The sequence below is a fragment of the Lutjanus erythropterus genome, chromosome 12 (genome assembly GCF_056507025.1).
Source record: "Lutjanus erythropterus isolate fLutEry1 chromosome 12, fLutEry1.hap2, whole genome shotgun sequence".
In the NCBI taxonomy this organism is placed as follows: domain Eukaryota; kingdom Metazoa; phylum Chordata; class Actinopteri; order Lutjaniformes; family Lutjanidae; genus Lutjanus; species Lutjanus erythropterus.
This window is the reverse complement of record NC_139328.1, coordinates 16,030,903-16,045,066: the sequence shown is the minus strand read 5'-3', so window position 1 is coordinate 16,045,066 and position 14,164 is coordinate 16,030,903. Positions and strand designations below refer to the sequence as shown.

At 38.3% G+C, this 14,164-nt stretch overlaps 1 protein-coding gene across 5 annotated transcripts in view; it reads right to left on the bottom strand.

Annotated features, from left to right (window-relative positions):
- Nucleotides 1–13,928, bottom strand: part of mib1 (MIB E3 ubiquitin protein ligase 1) — an 81,220-nt gene extending 67,292 nt beyond the window's left edge. For all 5 annotated transcript variants that reach the window (XM_084733008.1, XM_084733009.1, XM_084733013.1 and 2 more), the window contains exons 1-4: nt 13,046–13,928; nt 10,649–10,820; nt 6,480–6,609; nt 614–718 (exon numbers count right to left, since the gene is read on the bottom strand). In XM_084733008.1, coding sequence (XP_084589134.1) covers nt 614–718; nt 6,480–6,609; nt 10,649–10,820; nt 13,046–13,274 — 636 coding nt within the window. In that variant the 5' untranslated portion in view covers nt 13,275–13,928. The remainder of the gene's footprint in view (nt 1–613; nt 719–6,479; nt 6,610–10,648; nt 10,821–13,045) is intronic.
- Nucleotides 13,929–14,164: the final 236 nt, after the last annotated feature.

The following is a 14,164-nucleotide window of genomic DNA, read 5'->3' as shown; positions in this document are numbered from 1 at the left end:
ATGAAGTGTTTATTGACAATAAATATTGCTAGTGTTTCATTGCCCAGGACTAATCTGCTAGCAGGACTGTCTTAATGAGAAGCAAAGCCAAAATAAAACTGCCGAGATGTGGGGTCTAATCCATGATTTACTAAATCCTGAGACAGATGCTGTCTACCTTCCTATTGGCCTATTAGAATAACAAAGGACAAATCTGTTCCGAAACCAAGAAACCCGATTGGCCACTTTCGAAAAAAGGCAAGGGCAGTCTCCACCAATCAGAAGCACGGTTTTTCATTTGAGACGCGTGTGTAGCTGCTCCTGCAACAACCCCAAGAGAATGTCCCCCTCCTCTAAAGTTGACCTCCATGTTCACTCTTTCTCCCTAAAAAGCAGGAGGAACAGCTTGCCTTTATCATGCAGATACCTTCCCCTTCCAGCTGCCTGTACAATGGCGCCTTACTCATGCTGGCTGCGTGGCTCTCACAAAGGCCTGGCAGCAAAAGAAAGAACCTCAGCCCCGCGGTCAAACACAAAAGCCACCTGACAGCTGATCTTTTGTGAGACTCTCTGTATGTGTGCGTTTGTGTGTGTTAGTGACTGAGCATGAGGGTCAGGCTGGAAGTTTGCTCACCATTCCCTCAAAGCCAACTCTGTACAGGTTCTTGGCCCCATTGTCCCACAGTACGTAGGCAGCGCTGTGAGGGCTGGCTGCGCTCCAGTCCTGGATCTCCGTCACCTGTGGAGGAGGAGGAGGAGGAGGATGGATGAGATGAGAAAGACAGAAAAGGACACACTGAAACAGACTGTTTTGAGTTTAAATCAAAATTTCATGATGATTTTTAGTGTGAAAAAGGTTTTGGCACACTGTACATGAAAATATAATACTGACCAGAAGGGGATAATTTTCTGAGTGGGAGGCTTCAAGCAGGTGTTTTTCATCTTTAAAGCTCATAATGATAGAAAATATGATACTTTATTGATCCCTGTAGGGAAATTATCTTTTCAAAGTGAAGGTCAGATTGAAGGTTGAACTACAGAGCAGAAACCCCGGAGGCAAGTATTCAGCGTCTACTTTAAAGATACAGAGACAGTTTAACTTGGGCTTGTCTTTTGACATTTTTAAAGACTTTTAAATGGAATCTAAAGCTACTACAAAGAACTTTCATATTTTGTTGATTTTGAAGACTACTATGGACAAAAACGGTAGTGTTTCCACCCTAATAAGCACAAAATGTAAGGTCAAAAATAAAAATATCTGAGGAAAAATCTCCTTCTGTTTCTTTTGAACTGGCTAACATGCAACTCACTACAAATCTGCTTGGGAAAATGTAAACACAAACTGTCTCATCTGATTTCAAGGAGACTCAGGCGGCAGGCATTAAGAACAACCATGTTAAAAAAAAACGATTAAAAATATATCTTCACAATGATGGTCTTATTAACTTACATATGTCATATAGAAGCACCAGTCATGAATTAAAAATGTTTCTTAAGCAGTTAAAAATTCCTTGTAGTAGCTTTAAGGACAATTCAACAATAAAACTAAGAACATTTGTCCAAATACAAAGAGACCCTATAATGAGAATCACCAGTTCAAGTTAACAAGTGTAATGGTATGAATGCTTTGCTCTGAAATACTAGAGATTAAAAGGTATAATTTGCAATTATATAGACTTATATAATCCTGTTTAAAAATCACATATGACCCACTAAAGGTGTGTGGTGGTGGCTGTATCTGCAGAGCGTCTGCCCTCTGCCTGTATTTCCTCATTTTCTCATTATTTTCTGTGCTCGGGATGTTTTACCAATTCAAAACGTCAGCATGTGACATCCCAGGAATGGAACTCACCACTCAACTATCACAGACAAAACAGCTAAGACAAATCCCACTGATTCTACCTTTAACAGCTAAATGGAGGCACTAGAGAAAGGGTTAAAATTAGGTAGAGTAAACCCACAGACACTGGAGTGTTTACAGGGTAGCTAAAAAGCTAGCTGTTCCATGCCATCCAGAGAGACTCTGTGGTGGTCATCAGGAGACAAAACTTGCTAACACAAATTAAAAAAAACCTAAAAGACTGCAAAAGGACAACAGATGGACTTGAATTCAACTCTTGTATTCACCAAATATTAAATGAACAGACATTTTCCACTTGTAGTGAAAAATCATGCTTACAGCATTAAATAAATAAATATTTAGAGACCTTCCCAAGCAGATGTTCATACTATTTAATACTTTTTAACGCCTTTTAGCAGCAAATGTGAATTTAAGGCATTTTAAGACTTTTTAAGGACCTCTAGCCACCCTGCTTTTTCCAACATGGTGATAAATTGCACATATGACAGAGGAAAGCAAAGTTGTTGGAAAGCTGATGTAGTAAATCTATACCTGGTAGTGTCAAATGCTCTGTATGTTGCCTACTGACTGTGTTTCGTCGCCAAGGAAAATTTAATTCCCAAACTACTGAGAAATATTAGGAATGGGACTCATCAAGACCAAATCTGATTTGGCTTTGATTCTTAGGGTTGCAATTAGATTTTGTTTTAATTGTCACTGCATTGCAATTTATGGTCAATACTAAACCTTTCACTGTTATAATTTATTTCACCAGTTGGGAATAGTTGTGAAACCTCAAAGAATGTTTTAATTAAACTTTTGCAACCATTACTGTGTTTGTTTGCAAAGAAAAGTAGGACACAAGACGAAGGCGAGACCACAGACAGTTCAGCCAGACCACAGACGGAGCGAAGCATTGCTCATCAGAGCAACGAACGCTTGACACATGAGCTTCTATTCAAAAATGGTACTACTCATTTCAGAAAACTCTTTCTTTATATGATAATTTGATGTAGTTGTTATTATGCTACGTAATTAACAGTGATTAGTGTATGGGCACAAATTGTTAGCTGCATCATCTTTGTTGAATTCAGTGTCGAATATAATGTTTACATTAATTAGCATTATGGGAACATACTCAAGAACTGGATCCAACTGTGGTGGTAGTTATGGGCAGGGCTCACAATTAACATTTTTTTCTCAGAATCCCCCCTACTGTTGTGTAATCTACTTTCATTTGTCCAAGACTTGACAAACATTGTCCCAAACTAAAAGTCTTTTTTCATTATTTAATGTAATTTTACACTCATAGCAAGAAACCAAAAGTCAGTCTGTATTTTTTTTTTTTTTTTTTGCCTACAACAGTTCCAGTCTCCCACTGTTTTATGGAACCTGGAAGCATTAATGCAGGAAATGCTGTAAACTGCTGGCACTGTTGAAGATACTTCAGAAAATGCTCCTATCACTGCAGAAACCAAAAGATGATTAAATGCCACTGACCCTCTCCATATAAAGACAGAAATAACAAGACTTTCACATTTAAATAAATAATAAGCCATGCACTTCTAAAAGGCTAAAAGCTGCTCTTCTTACTCTCCTGTCTTTTCACAGTGGGTTGGACCATTATTGTATAATACATCTTTGGTTCTCGACATTGCTTTGAACTCCTTCATGCACATTAAAAATATAAAGAATTAGTGTGAGCCAGTCAGCCTATCTTTTGATTGCTTCACCTGCTGATCTGTTATAAAGAGCTAATCAAAACCACCAAAGCACCCCAACAGACACACCTGCCACAACATTTATACGCTGGCTTTTCTTCAGCTGGTACTTGTATTACATTGTGACTAATACCTGACTTCTGAAGTGAGAACCAGTTTATAGCTTTTGGCTAAAATTCTTTGAAGGGCACTGTAAGCCAAGGGAAATTCTGTGTTTTAAGCATAAATGTGCAATCAGTTATAAATGGGGGGCTGCAAAATCAATTCAAATAAGGTTGGGATTGTCACACAAGACAATTCTCTTTCCATCAAAAGCACCTCAACGCTTTCATCGCATTGAGAAAATGTCAAGAGAAGAGCTGTACTGGAGTAAATGAATTCTTTAATTAAAAGCTGTGCCTTAAGTAAATACAGAAATCAAATCATTAAATTATTTTCAGGCCCCTTACAGAGGTAATTGATTAATGGGCCTTAGGAGGTAATATTCATGCTAAACTAATGGAACATCTAAGCTGCAGGACATGCAATAGCAGTTTTCTGGAGAGCATATTGCTTACAGCATCATAAAACAGTAATGAGATATGCCATTAAATAACACAGCAAAATGAAGTCTTAAATTGCCTGGAGGGACTCTTAAATTGAATACTCTGGGGTCTGGACTAGAGTCAAAATACAAGCACTTTACAGCACATTTACAGCATAAATCTAAATAGACTGTGCTAAACAAATGCAACCTCATCAGACATTGTATTACTTTCTAATGATGTATTTAAGCCTGGAATAACCTGCAGCAAGTTACTCTGTTTATAGCCTGAGTACAGATACACAGGAATCAGCAGAATGAAACCAATGAATAAAGGTTTTTCTATGACACATCCTACTAGTTCCTAATATCATCTCTATACCACTTTACTAATTGCATTTTGATAATTTTCAAACACATTGCGCACATTTAAAAAAAATCCTTCTAGAAGTCTTGTCAGCATGAGTTTAGAAAGGATTCAACACATCAGCATTTACTTCCACTAAATCTGGATTTTTGGATTAAGTTGTTCAAGTTTAACAACAGGTATAGTCTATTATTCTTCACTTATTCAAGACAATTTCACTGAACTGTCATTCTCCACTCCATCTGCAGGTGGCTGACATCAATATATTGACAAGGGTGACATGAGACAGGATATTTTGTTTACTGTGGTATAAATTACAATGTATTGCAAATAAGAGACAACAATTTTAAAAAGTTGCAGACAGAGCAATGATATAGTTATCTTGATATTTAAGACTACAGTAACTTCAATCACAGAATAATGATGCTCACCTAGCTAGGCACCAGAGGACTGGACTTTTGTGACACTGTACATGATGATTAAACACTGTATCATGATAACGTGGCATTGTGTCATCTATCTTCACTGTTCTGAGTCCATAGAAAAGTAAACTTTTTTTAAAATTCAGATTTTATACATATGGCGGTGTGTTCTTTATACTATTAGTTTCTCATAAATAGGATTTTAAAATATCAATATATCAGCTTGCTTACAGTCTCACAATATATTTTATTGTAACCCCTCTATAAAGATTCATAATGTATTGCCAGATTCTTGCCAATACACAGTCCTCATGTTCATCATGCTACAAACATATTGAGTCAGCCAGTACACTTCCTGTTTTTTGTTGAGGATGCTGCTCATTTCAAAATAAATCATATCCTGATACAAGTTTGTTTTTTCCTCCCTTAAATTGTTTTGGGAAAGGAATCCTTGATTTTCCCACATATGCAACCCTTAAGAGTGGTCGTGCTGCCTTCAGTGGCACATACCAGAGGCTGTGTGATGTGACCAAAATCGCATGTCCTGATGGGCCATTTCATATCCAGACTAGATATCATGATATCATGATATAACACATCTTCCGTAAATTCTATAAAGAGTATAGTTTTTGGTCTGTGACGTTTCATACCCAAACCACGCTGATCATTACAAGATATCTATCATCATGGCACTAGGAAGAGACAGATTACCGGTTTTATGACAATCCACAATAAAATTCCAGATAATTGGTGCTACCTTTTAAAAGTTTAATTATTGTCAAAGCCATTATTGATTACCAGGCTTTGAAGAAACTCACAGGAAATACTGTCCAACATTAACCAAAGTTAGCAAGTTGGTTACTTGGTTAAATGATTTCAGTGTGTGTATCAGTACTTTCTGAACATTTTCAGCAAATCTTCCTAAAACCATAATAGTATAGATAACTGTGATAATTTTGGACACTATAATCATGATATGAATTTTTCAAATGGTTTCATCTCTAAATATGGCTCAGCATTAGCACACGTGGTTGTGATGACCTCTGGCAGACTCATCAAGCCTACTCCAACTCTAGGGATTTATTATCCACTTCATTGTGTAGGTTTGAAATAAGTACAAAAAAGTTAAGACATGTTTGCCTATATTTTCGGAACTATATCATTATGTTATGTTCATTCAGCAAAAAAGGAGAGGTATCGGCACGTTAAAACCTCACTTGTGGAAAAGGATTTATTGGAAACATCTCTTTCTTTTCCTTCTTTTTTTTAACCATCAAGCACCTTTTACTTTTACTTAAAACACACTGGTGGCTTCTCTACTGCAGACAACGGAGTGGCTGAAACCCAGAAATGTTCAACTGATCTAGAAAACACATCAGTGGTAAAGCAGAGTGGCAAAGGTCAGGTGCTTTTAACTATATGAGAAATTGTAAAGCCAAGAAAATTTTTCAAGCACTGGCCAAACTGGGTGACTGATTGCCAAACTAACTTGGCCTCAGTGCTGCTTACTGTTCAGTGGTTCCTCAGTGCTATATTGTATGAATTTATAGGTCAAAACTGTTGGCTTGGGAAGCAAAAAAAGGTCATGGCAGAGTTATAGGCTCTACTTTCCTGGCTGGTACCCTACCTTTCCTCTCCTTCCATTGCCTCCATCCTGGTCTTCCCACTGCCAGTCCACTCCTCTCACCACCCGGCCACCAGTGAAGATCCCTCTGGCTGTGATTTTCTTTGATTTGCGACGCGATTCCAAAAGTACTCTGCTCAGAAAAAAACAAAAAACAAACAGAAACAGAAATTATTTTCACTTGGGTTCAGCTTTAATCACTCCTATGACACTGTCCAAGTACTTAACAGGAGGAGTTTACAGGGGTTCTGTTTACACAGATTAATTCAATGTTTTTTTCAATTACTAGCAAATATGTATTGCAGAGAGGGGATGCCAGTGTCTCCCTCCTGCTACCCAGTGTCCTTAACTGCCCTTCCCTGTGAACCTGTTCTGGAGTCATGGTGTAAATTACTTTCAGCAAATGGGACATGGCTACAGATGAAAAATCTTACTGCGAGCATTGGGCTTCAGCAGAATCTAATCTGCTGTATCAACCATGCAGTCCCTGACAATCACACACAAATCAAAGCAGAGACATTTGTCAGTGTTGTGAGTACCATGCCATTACTGACCTATATTTTCAGTTCTTTGAAATCACAGACACACCATTTTATACGGGCCAAAGCATAGAGATGACGTCTCTAACGGTCAAAATTAATTTTGACTTTATGCTGCCTTTAGGAATGTGATTTTTATGCAGTAAAGCGATAGTTCAAATTCTTTGAGTTTGGGATTGAGGTGCGTATTGATAGTCAGAGTATTACTTATTGTGGAAGGCCGTCACAACGCCCACAGTTCAGAGAGGCAAGACAAGAGAAGAGAAGAGTCCCAGCACAGAAGCTAAGAAATCTACTGTTGTGGGAAGGGACAGCAGCAAAATCTATTTCAGTCACTTAAAAAAAAGTCTAAATCAATATCAGTCCAACATATGCTATATTTAGAATATTTTCACCACTTTACCCAGCTTTCCCTTGCCTTTTATCTAACAGGAAACCTCTGCTATAAAAGCGAAATATCACTATCTCCAAAGCAACCAGACTCCTTAAGGAACAGTACTTTTACTGGGGTTTTTTTTGGTTTTTTTAAACTTTTTTACAGAACACAAGAGTTACTGGTCTACCGCTGCCTCAATCAGTTTGTTTGTGTTATTGTGTGACTTCTGTAAATATGAACAAACCTTTAAAAACACAGAAATCACACAGTAACACAAACAAACACATCTAACAAGGCAGGGGCAGACCAGAAACTCCTGTATGTTCTGCAAGGTAAATTTATCTTAAGGAACCTGGTTGCTGTGGAGAGTGATATTTGGTGATTTTCTGTCGGAAAATGCTGTCTGATGGCAAGGTAAAGCTGTGAAAATATTCTTAATGAAGCATTCACTTAAACTGATATGCTTTCTTTAGGTAAACCTTTTTGACGTGTCTAAAACACATTTTGCTACTGACCCTGTCCACAGTACCTGTCAGCAGTACATTGCTTGACTTCCTACATCAATACTCCTCCTGCTTCTCCAAACTGGTGGCATGTCGACAGCCATCTCTTGTAAGTAATACATTGACTATCCATGAGTACCTCATGCAACTAGCTATCCCTTTAAATTCAAGGAACATACTGAAAGTCATTGAGAGGCAAGTGTCATGTCGTTACATTACGAATAACAGTAATTTCTGTAATAGCACGTAATTCACACCGTACTGACAATTCCTTCCCTTTTCATCCGTACCCAACAATCAAGGCACTGCAAATGCTAATGAAAACCCAGTGGTTATGCAGTCATTTTTTTTTTTTTTTACATTTTTAAACCACTATAACACTTTGAGCTGCAGTCTAAACTCCACCTTAGCCACAGGCATAACCAATGAAAAGGAAATAGCAAATAAAACATCCAGCTGAGCTCTAACCATCAACGCACAATGTAAGCCCTGATGGTAGACACAGCAGCTGGACAGTGCAGGTCTAACCAATGCAAACAGCTTGGGGCCTCTAACCACCACTCCCTCTCTCCGGCAGTTAGTGACAGAGTCTAATGTGGTGTAACAAAACACCCCACCATGCTGTCGGAGCAGTGCGAGACGGGGAGACCTCCAGCACCCATTGTGCATTATGCAATGTCTGTCTCTGGGGAAATGAAGTCGTACTCAGTTGAAAAGGCTGCCAGCTGTTGGGCCATGTGTTCATTTACTAAACTATAGTGTTTGGCTAAAATAGGCCTGAAATGGATGGAGCATCATCACAATACTGACAGTCTACGCAGAAATGCCATCAAATGCAACTTGTGGAATTTAGCGAGGGTGCATACAAGGTCCAAATAATGCATTTTAAGTCTCTTAAATCAAATCAGAGATTGTTTTGATTGCTTGATTTTCCTACGACACATGAGCTACCTTAATCTATGTAGGGCATCTCTGAATACACAGACAAAAGCTGCCTTCAACAATTTGATGATCTTGTCTGTACATGAATTAATTGGGAACAATGTTTTTCCTTTCCACACACCACACCTAAAACTCTGTTTCCACTAGAAACTTTCAGCTTTTTTTTAACCATAAGATCTGAGGGTAGATACACATCACATACTGCTGCATGATATGGTCAAATAAAAAATATAGATTTTGCTATAACTTTACAATCAGTGGGAATGATCATTCCTACGTAGGTTTTTTCATTTTCACTGAAAAAAAACATGATGATGTGACATTTATTGGGGTCTGTTCCAAACAAACATGTTTTACTATTTTTGGAGAACAAGATTTGTAGGTCAAGGCATCTCTCCAGCTCTACAGTACTTCATTATAATGCAGTTCTGTCACATTTTATGTTTATCAAAAAAAGTGCTCCTTCTGTGATTTGGATATTGCCCTTCAACACACTGCCATTTCAATAATATTTCGATTAATTGTACAGCCCTGCTCCAGACACAGATAACAGAACAATGTCTCGAAGATGCAGCAGAGATAATAATATTGCCCAGTGTATAGAAAATGATTTAAAATTAGTTTCTTTATACTTCTTCGAGCACTGGCCAATTGTATTTTCTGTCCCACCATAATGGGATCTGGGTCCAGACCACTGGACAATCCTTATTGTCAGACCCTGATAGTTTAAAACACATCCAGTAACTCATATAGGATACCTTGAAGTCAGCCCGAACTCTAACGCCTGTGCACCAACTTCAAATGTCCTGACTGGAAAAACTGCTTCTATTTCTAGATGAACTTTTAGTTAGTAAACTTTCGATAATGTTCGCTAATCTTGCTGACAATGTCAACACATTCTGAGGAAGTACACCTACCACTGTTTTCACAGAAATAAGTCTTCATACTAAAAAGCTTATTGTGGTGTGTATATAGGAAGTGGTGAGCTAACACAGATGGTAGTTTTACACATCGACATGAGCTTCCAGCAGCAAATAAAGTGCAAAAGAGAAAACAATGGAGCTCCCGCTGTGATAATGCCATTTGAGTGACAGAACGACTGCAGGCAAATAGTGATAAATAAAGCAATATTAAGTACAAGAGATTGCTGCAGCACTCTGCTGCAACGGGAGTGAAAACACCAGGCTGTATATGTCTTGTGAAATTCTTTGTCAATACTATATGATTAGCACCTTCTGGGACAGTTATTACACACTAATAAGTCTGTTGAATTCAACAAGACACAGTCTTGCATTGTAATGTAGTGATCAGTGTTTATTATCTGTCCATTATATGCAATTGCAACATTTTCTGCAGAGTCAAAGCACTGAATTCTAAAATCTGTAAGTCAGCTGCTAAACAGACTTTTCAATAAATCTGCACTTAATGTTTCAGGAGCAAGCAGCCTTCTGAAGACATAAATAGAAATACAAAAAAAATCTCCTCAAATAAATTCTATAAATGGGAAGCACCGTATTAATATAATTTTTAAAAAGGTCTGACTGGATCTTAAAACGAGGCTGAGTTGTTGCCTGGCAACTGAGGGCTGGGAGCATAGAGATAGATTCTGTCTGCCTGTGAGGCAGGGTGCACAAAAGACTTCTCAAATGTCACACACACATAAAGCAACATAAAGCCAAACTAAGGGAGTAAAAGGGTAGACCGACCAATCACAATGAAGCACAGGGATTACCTGGTTACCTTGTGTCTGTTTTATCATTGGTGGGTCTAAGGCGAGGGACAATAACAGTAAATGTTGCTGGGTTAACTAACCTCTCACTGCCTGGGGTGGTGATCCTGTAGAACCGGTGTCTCAGGTGATGCTTGTCTCCATGGTAACAGGTTGTGCAGAGGTCGTAATTGGTGCACTCAGCACATTTCCAGCGAATACCAATGATGGGCTGTTGACGGCAGGTGTCACACATGGTTCCATCATGCTTGATACCTGAGGGGGGGCAGTATTACTTAACGTTAATAAACTGGGGTTGTGCGGTGTGATAGAATATGTACATCAGAAAACTACTGGAATAACTTTTCAGTATTTCAATAAACAATTTATATAGTCTGTGCAAAAAGTCATACTTATACATACATAATTGTATATACTATGCAACTTGTCAATAATACCCTTTATGTAAGACTGCACAACATGGTAAAATAAATAATAATATTGCAACAGATACTGCAATAAGATTCCTCTGGATTTGTAAACCAAGTGATCTCTGGAGCACTACAGTATTTCATTATAATTCTATTCTGTCACATATTTTTCCTTGCGCGATCTGAGTATTGCACTTGGCAATACTGTGATATCGATAATATTGCGATTAATTGTGCAGCCCTGCTTTCATGAGGACTCGAGTTTCACAAAATCCTATACCTTAATGTAAAAATGGCTAGACTAATTTAGGCTTTCAGGCCTCTAATCACTGTTTTCAAGATGCTTTTAAAACATCAAAGTCACAAATGACTACAGAAAACTCAAAACTGCATCATCAGGTTGAGAAAGAAGTGAATGGAGTCACAATACTACATAAGTGTAATAAAAGTGTAACAGTATTGGCATGTAATACTGTGACAAGTACAGAGAGATAAATTGTGTGGTGGTCCTTAAATCATTTAGGTGTGTGCACGCACAAACAGTGTACATCCTACTGACATACTTTTATATAACAAAAAAAAATGCTTTTCCTCTCTAGAGTCACAAGCTCTGCTGACATATTTTTGACTCTGAACATGCATATCTTGTATATTTCCCAAAGCTTATTTGCATATCCTGCACACAGAGCTGTCTGTGACATATATCTCTTCAGACGGGATGTATTTAAATTATTATGTTGCCTGTATACAAATCAGAATCAAGCAGAAGTTGTCTGCATTTAACACAGAATAAGCCAGCTACAATTACAATGTCAGTGTCACTGGCTGGAATCCAAATAAATCACTGACTTTCCTTACTATCTTACAAGTGGCTAACCCACCACTGTTACAATTATATTATCTCTGTTTTTAAAATGACTGACCTCAACCTTGTTATCAAAACATTATTACCTGTGTTTCTGAGTGTGTGTGTGTGTGTACTTTTACATGTAATATCTGGCTCCTGTAATTAGAGCAAAACAGATATATTGATCTGCTGATATTATTACCCAGTATTGGTATATCACAGGTATATTGGCCTATATCAATATAGGTGTATATGTTGTCCAATATGAGGTTTTTTTTTATAGACAGCAATTTATGCATTTTAGATCCTCTGGACATACAGTGCATATATACATGAAGTTTGTTTGTGTTTTTTACAGTTCTTAAAAGTAAATATATTTGTTATCTATATTAATTGAGAATATCAGGCAAAGTATCAAAATACAAAAATCCAGTATCAGTCAGGCTTTAACTGTAATACTGCATGTTTTCTTTTCTGTTTTTTTTAACTGACTTGTAAAGCAGGATGCAACATTAACTATTTTGTTCAACAGCCAAATGACTAGAAAATGTTCAGATTTTGCCAGACACTCACTAGATTATGACTGTTTTTTGGGTTGTTGAATGAAGCAAATCTACCAGCCACTTGCATAGTTTGGCAGCATCTGGCTGGTGCCAATATTGGTCCCTGTTATAAAGAGCACAGGTGACTCTTTGAGTGATGTGCACTTTTTCAATCAAAAAGGAGAATAGGTTGCAATGTTTATAGAGTTCTCACTTAGTTGTATATATATTTTAACTCAAAATCTTTTTTTTTAATTATTTTATTTGAAACATTTTTGTATTCGCTTGTCTATGTTTCTTACTGTACATTGTTTTTTTCCACTTGTTTTGGCAACGTACACTTTTTCTTTGATGCTGTCTTCGGTGTTATATCTATTCCCCATGCCATTAAGCTCTTTTGAACTGAACTGAAGATGGAAGTGCTGCTTCCGAGACTTATTTTAATAATGATTATTTTAAATGGCACAGACTTTGTGTTACTACTGTAATGTTTTATTTACTGCAACTACTAACTTTCATTGTCTAATCAATTTCATTCTTGGACCGATCAAATCCCTACAATGAAGGCCTGTAAAAGGACCAACATCTTCTATGCTGTGCATAACTCGGTTGCATGCGAGGACACTTATCTTACATGAGTCTGAAAGTGTTGGCAAACAAAATCAACTGATGCAAAGTTACCTGTTGGAGCGCTGTCTAATATCCTCACGTCGTAAGCTCCAGAACAACGGTAGTTAGCAGCGGTCCCATTATCCCAGACAACCACCACCTCCTCTGGACTTTCAAAACTCCTGACGGTGCCAACATGTCCCTCTCCACCATCCTGCTTCCCCCACTTCCAGTCAGGTCCGCGGACCACTCTCGCTCCTACTCCTTCCATCATGGCTCGGTTGTTCCTGCCGGTGGTCATTGACGAAAAGATCTCGCAATGCCACTGAAATCAGCCAGTAAGCTAGCAGTCTTGGCTAGCCAGATATTGGTGTTCTGCCGGTGGACAGTTTCCAAATGCAAGTGCAAGCAAGTCCCAACAGGAAAGAGACTGGAACAATCCACAAAGCTAACCTGCTAGCTAAGTTAGCTACCTAAGGAGCCTCTTCCAAAAACTATTCCCACAAGCTTACGTTAACTAACTGGAAGCTAGTCCCTCCTCCGTGTTACCTGTGAAAAAATAAACTAATTAACCTGCAAGCTTATTAAGTGGGCATAATGCACGCTTGGCCAGATCTCAGTAGTCAGCAAGCTGGCTCTCTCCTCCACTCCACACACAAGAATGCCACCTCTTCAACTTAGCAAGCTAGCGAACCGAGTTGCTAGCTATCGCAATGCTAGCAAGATAAACCTCTGCTGGCTAGCAAGTCCTTATCGTTGGGGTAATTGTAGTCCTTTAGTCTGTTGTTTATCCTTATTATTCTAGTCTGTGGTGCTGAAAATCCATCCGAGATGCTCCCCTTTGTCAGACAGAGATGGTTCCCTGGAGTCAACTCAGAATAAACGCGTCGCCATTATTGTCAATCATCGTTCAGACCTCAGACGAGCAACAACTAGCTCCGGAGGTGAACGACAAAGCCCGAAGACTCGAGGCTGGCAAAACAAGCATGAGGCCGGACCACGATGCGCATGCGCATCGGCATCAATCCAAACCATTCCCAGAACAGCGTACAGTGACTGGATCATGGATGTAAACATAATCTCAGTGTTTTAACCCCTTTAATGGTTTAAATACAGAAATATAGGTATGTATTTTTCATTAAATAGAATTTTCAGAACAATAATTTTAATTTACCTACCTCTTATATGCCA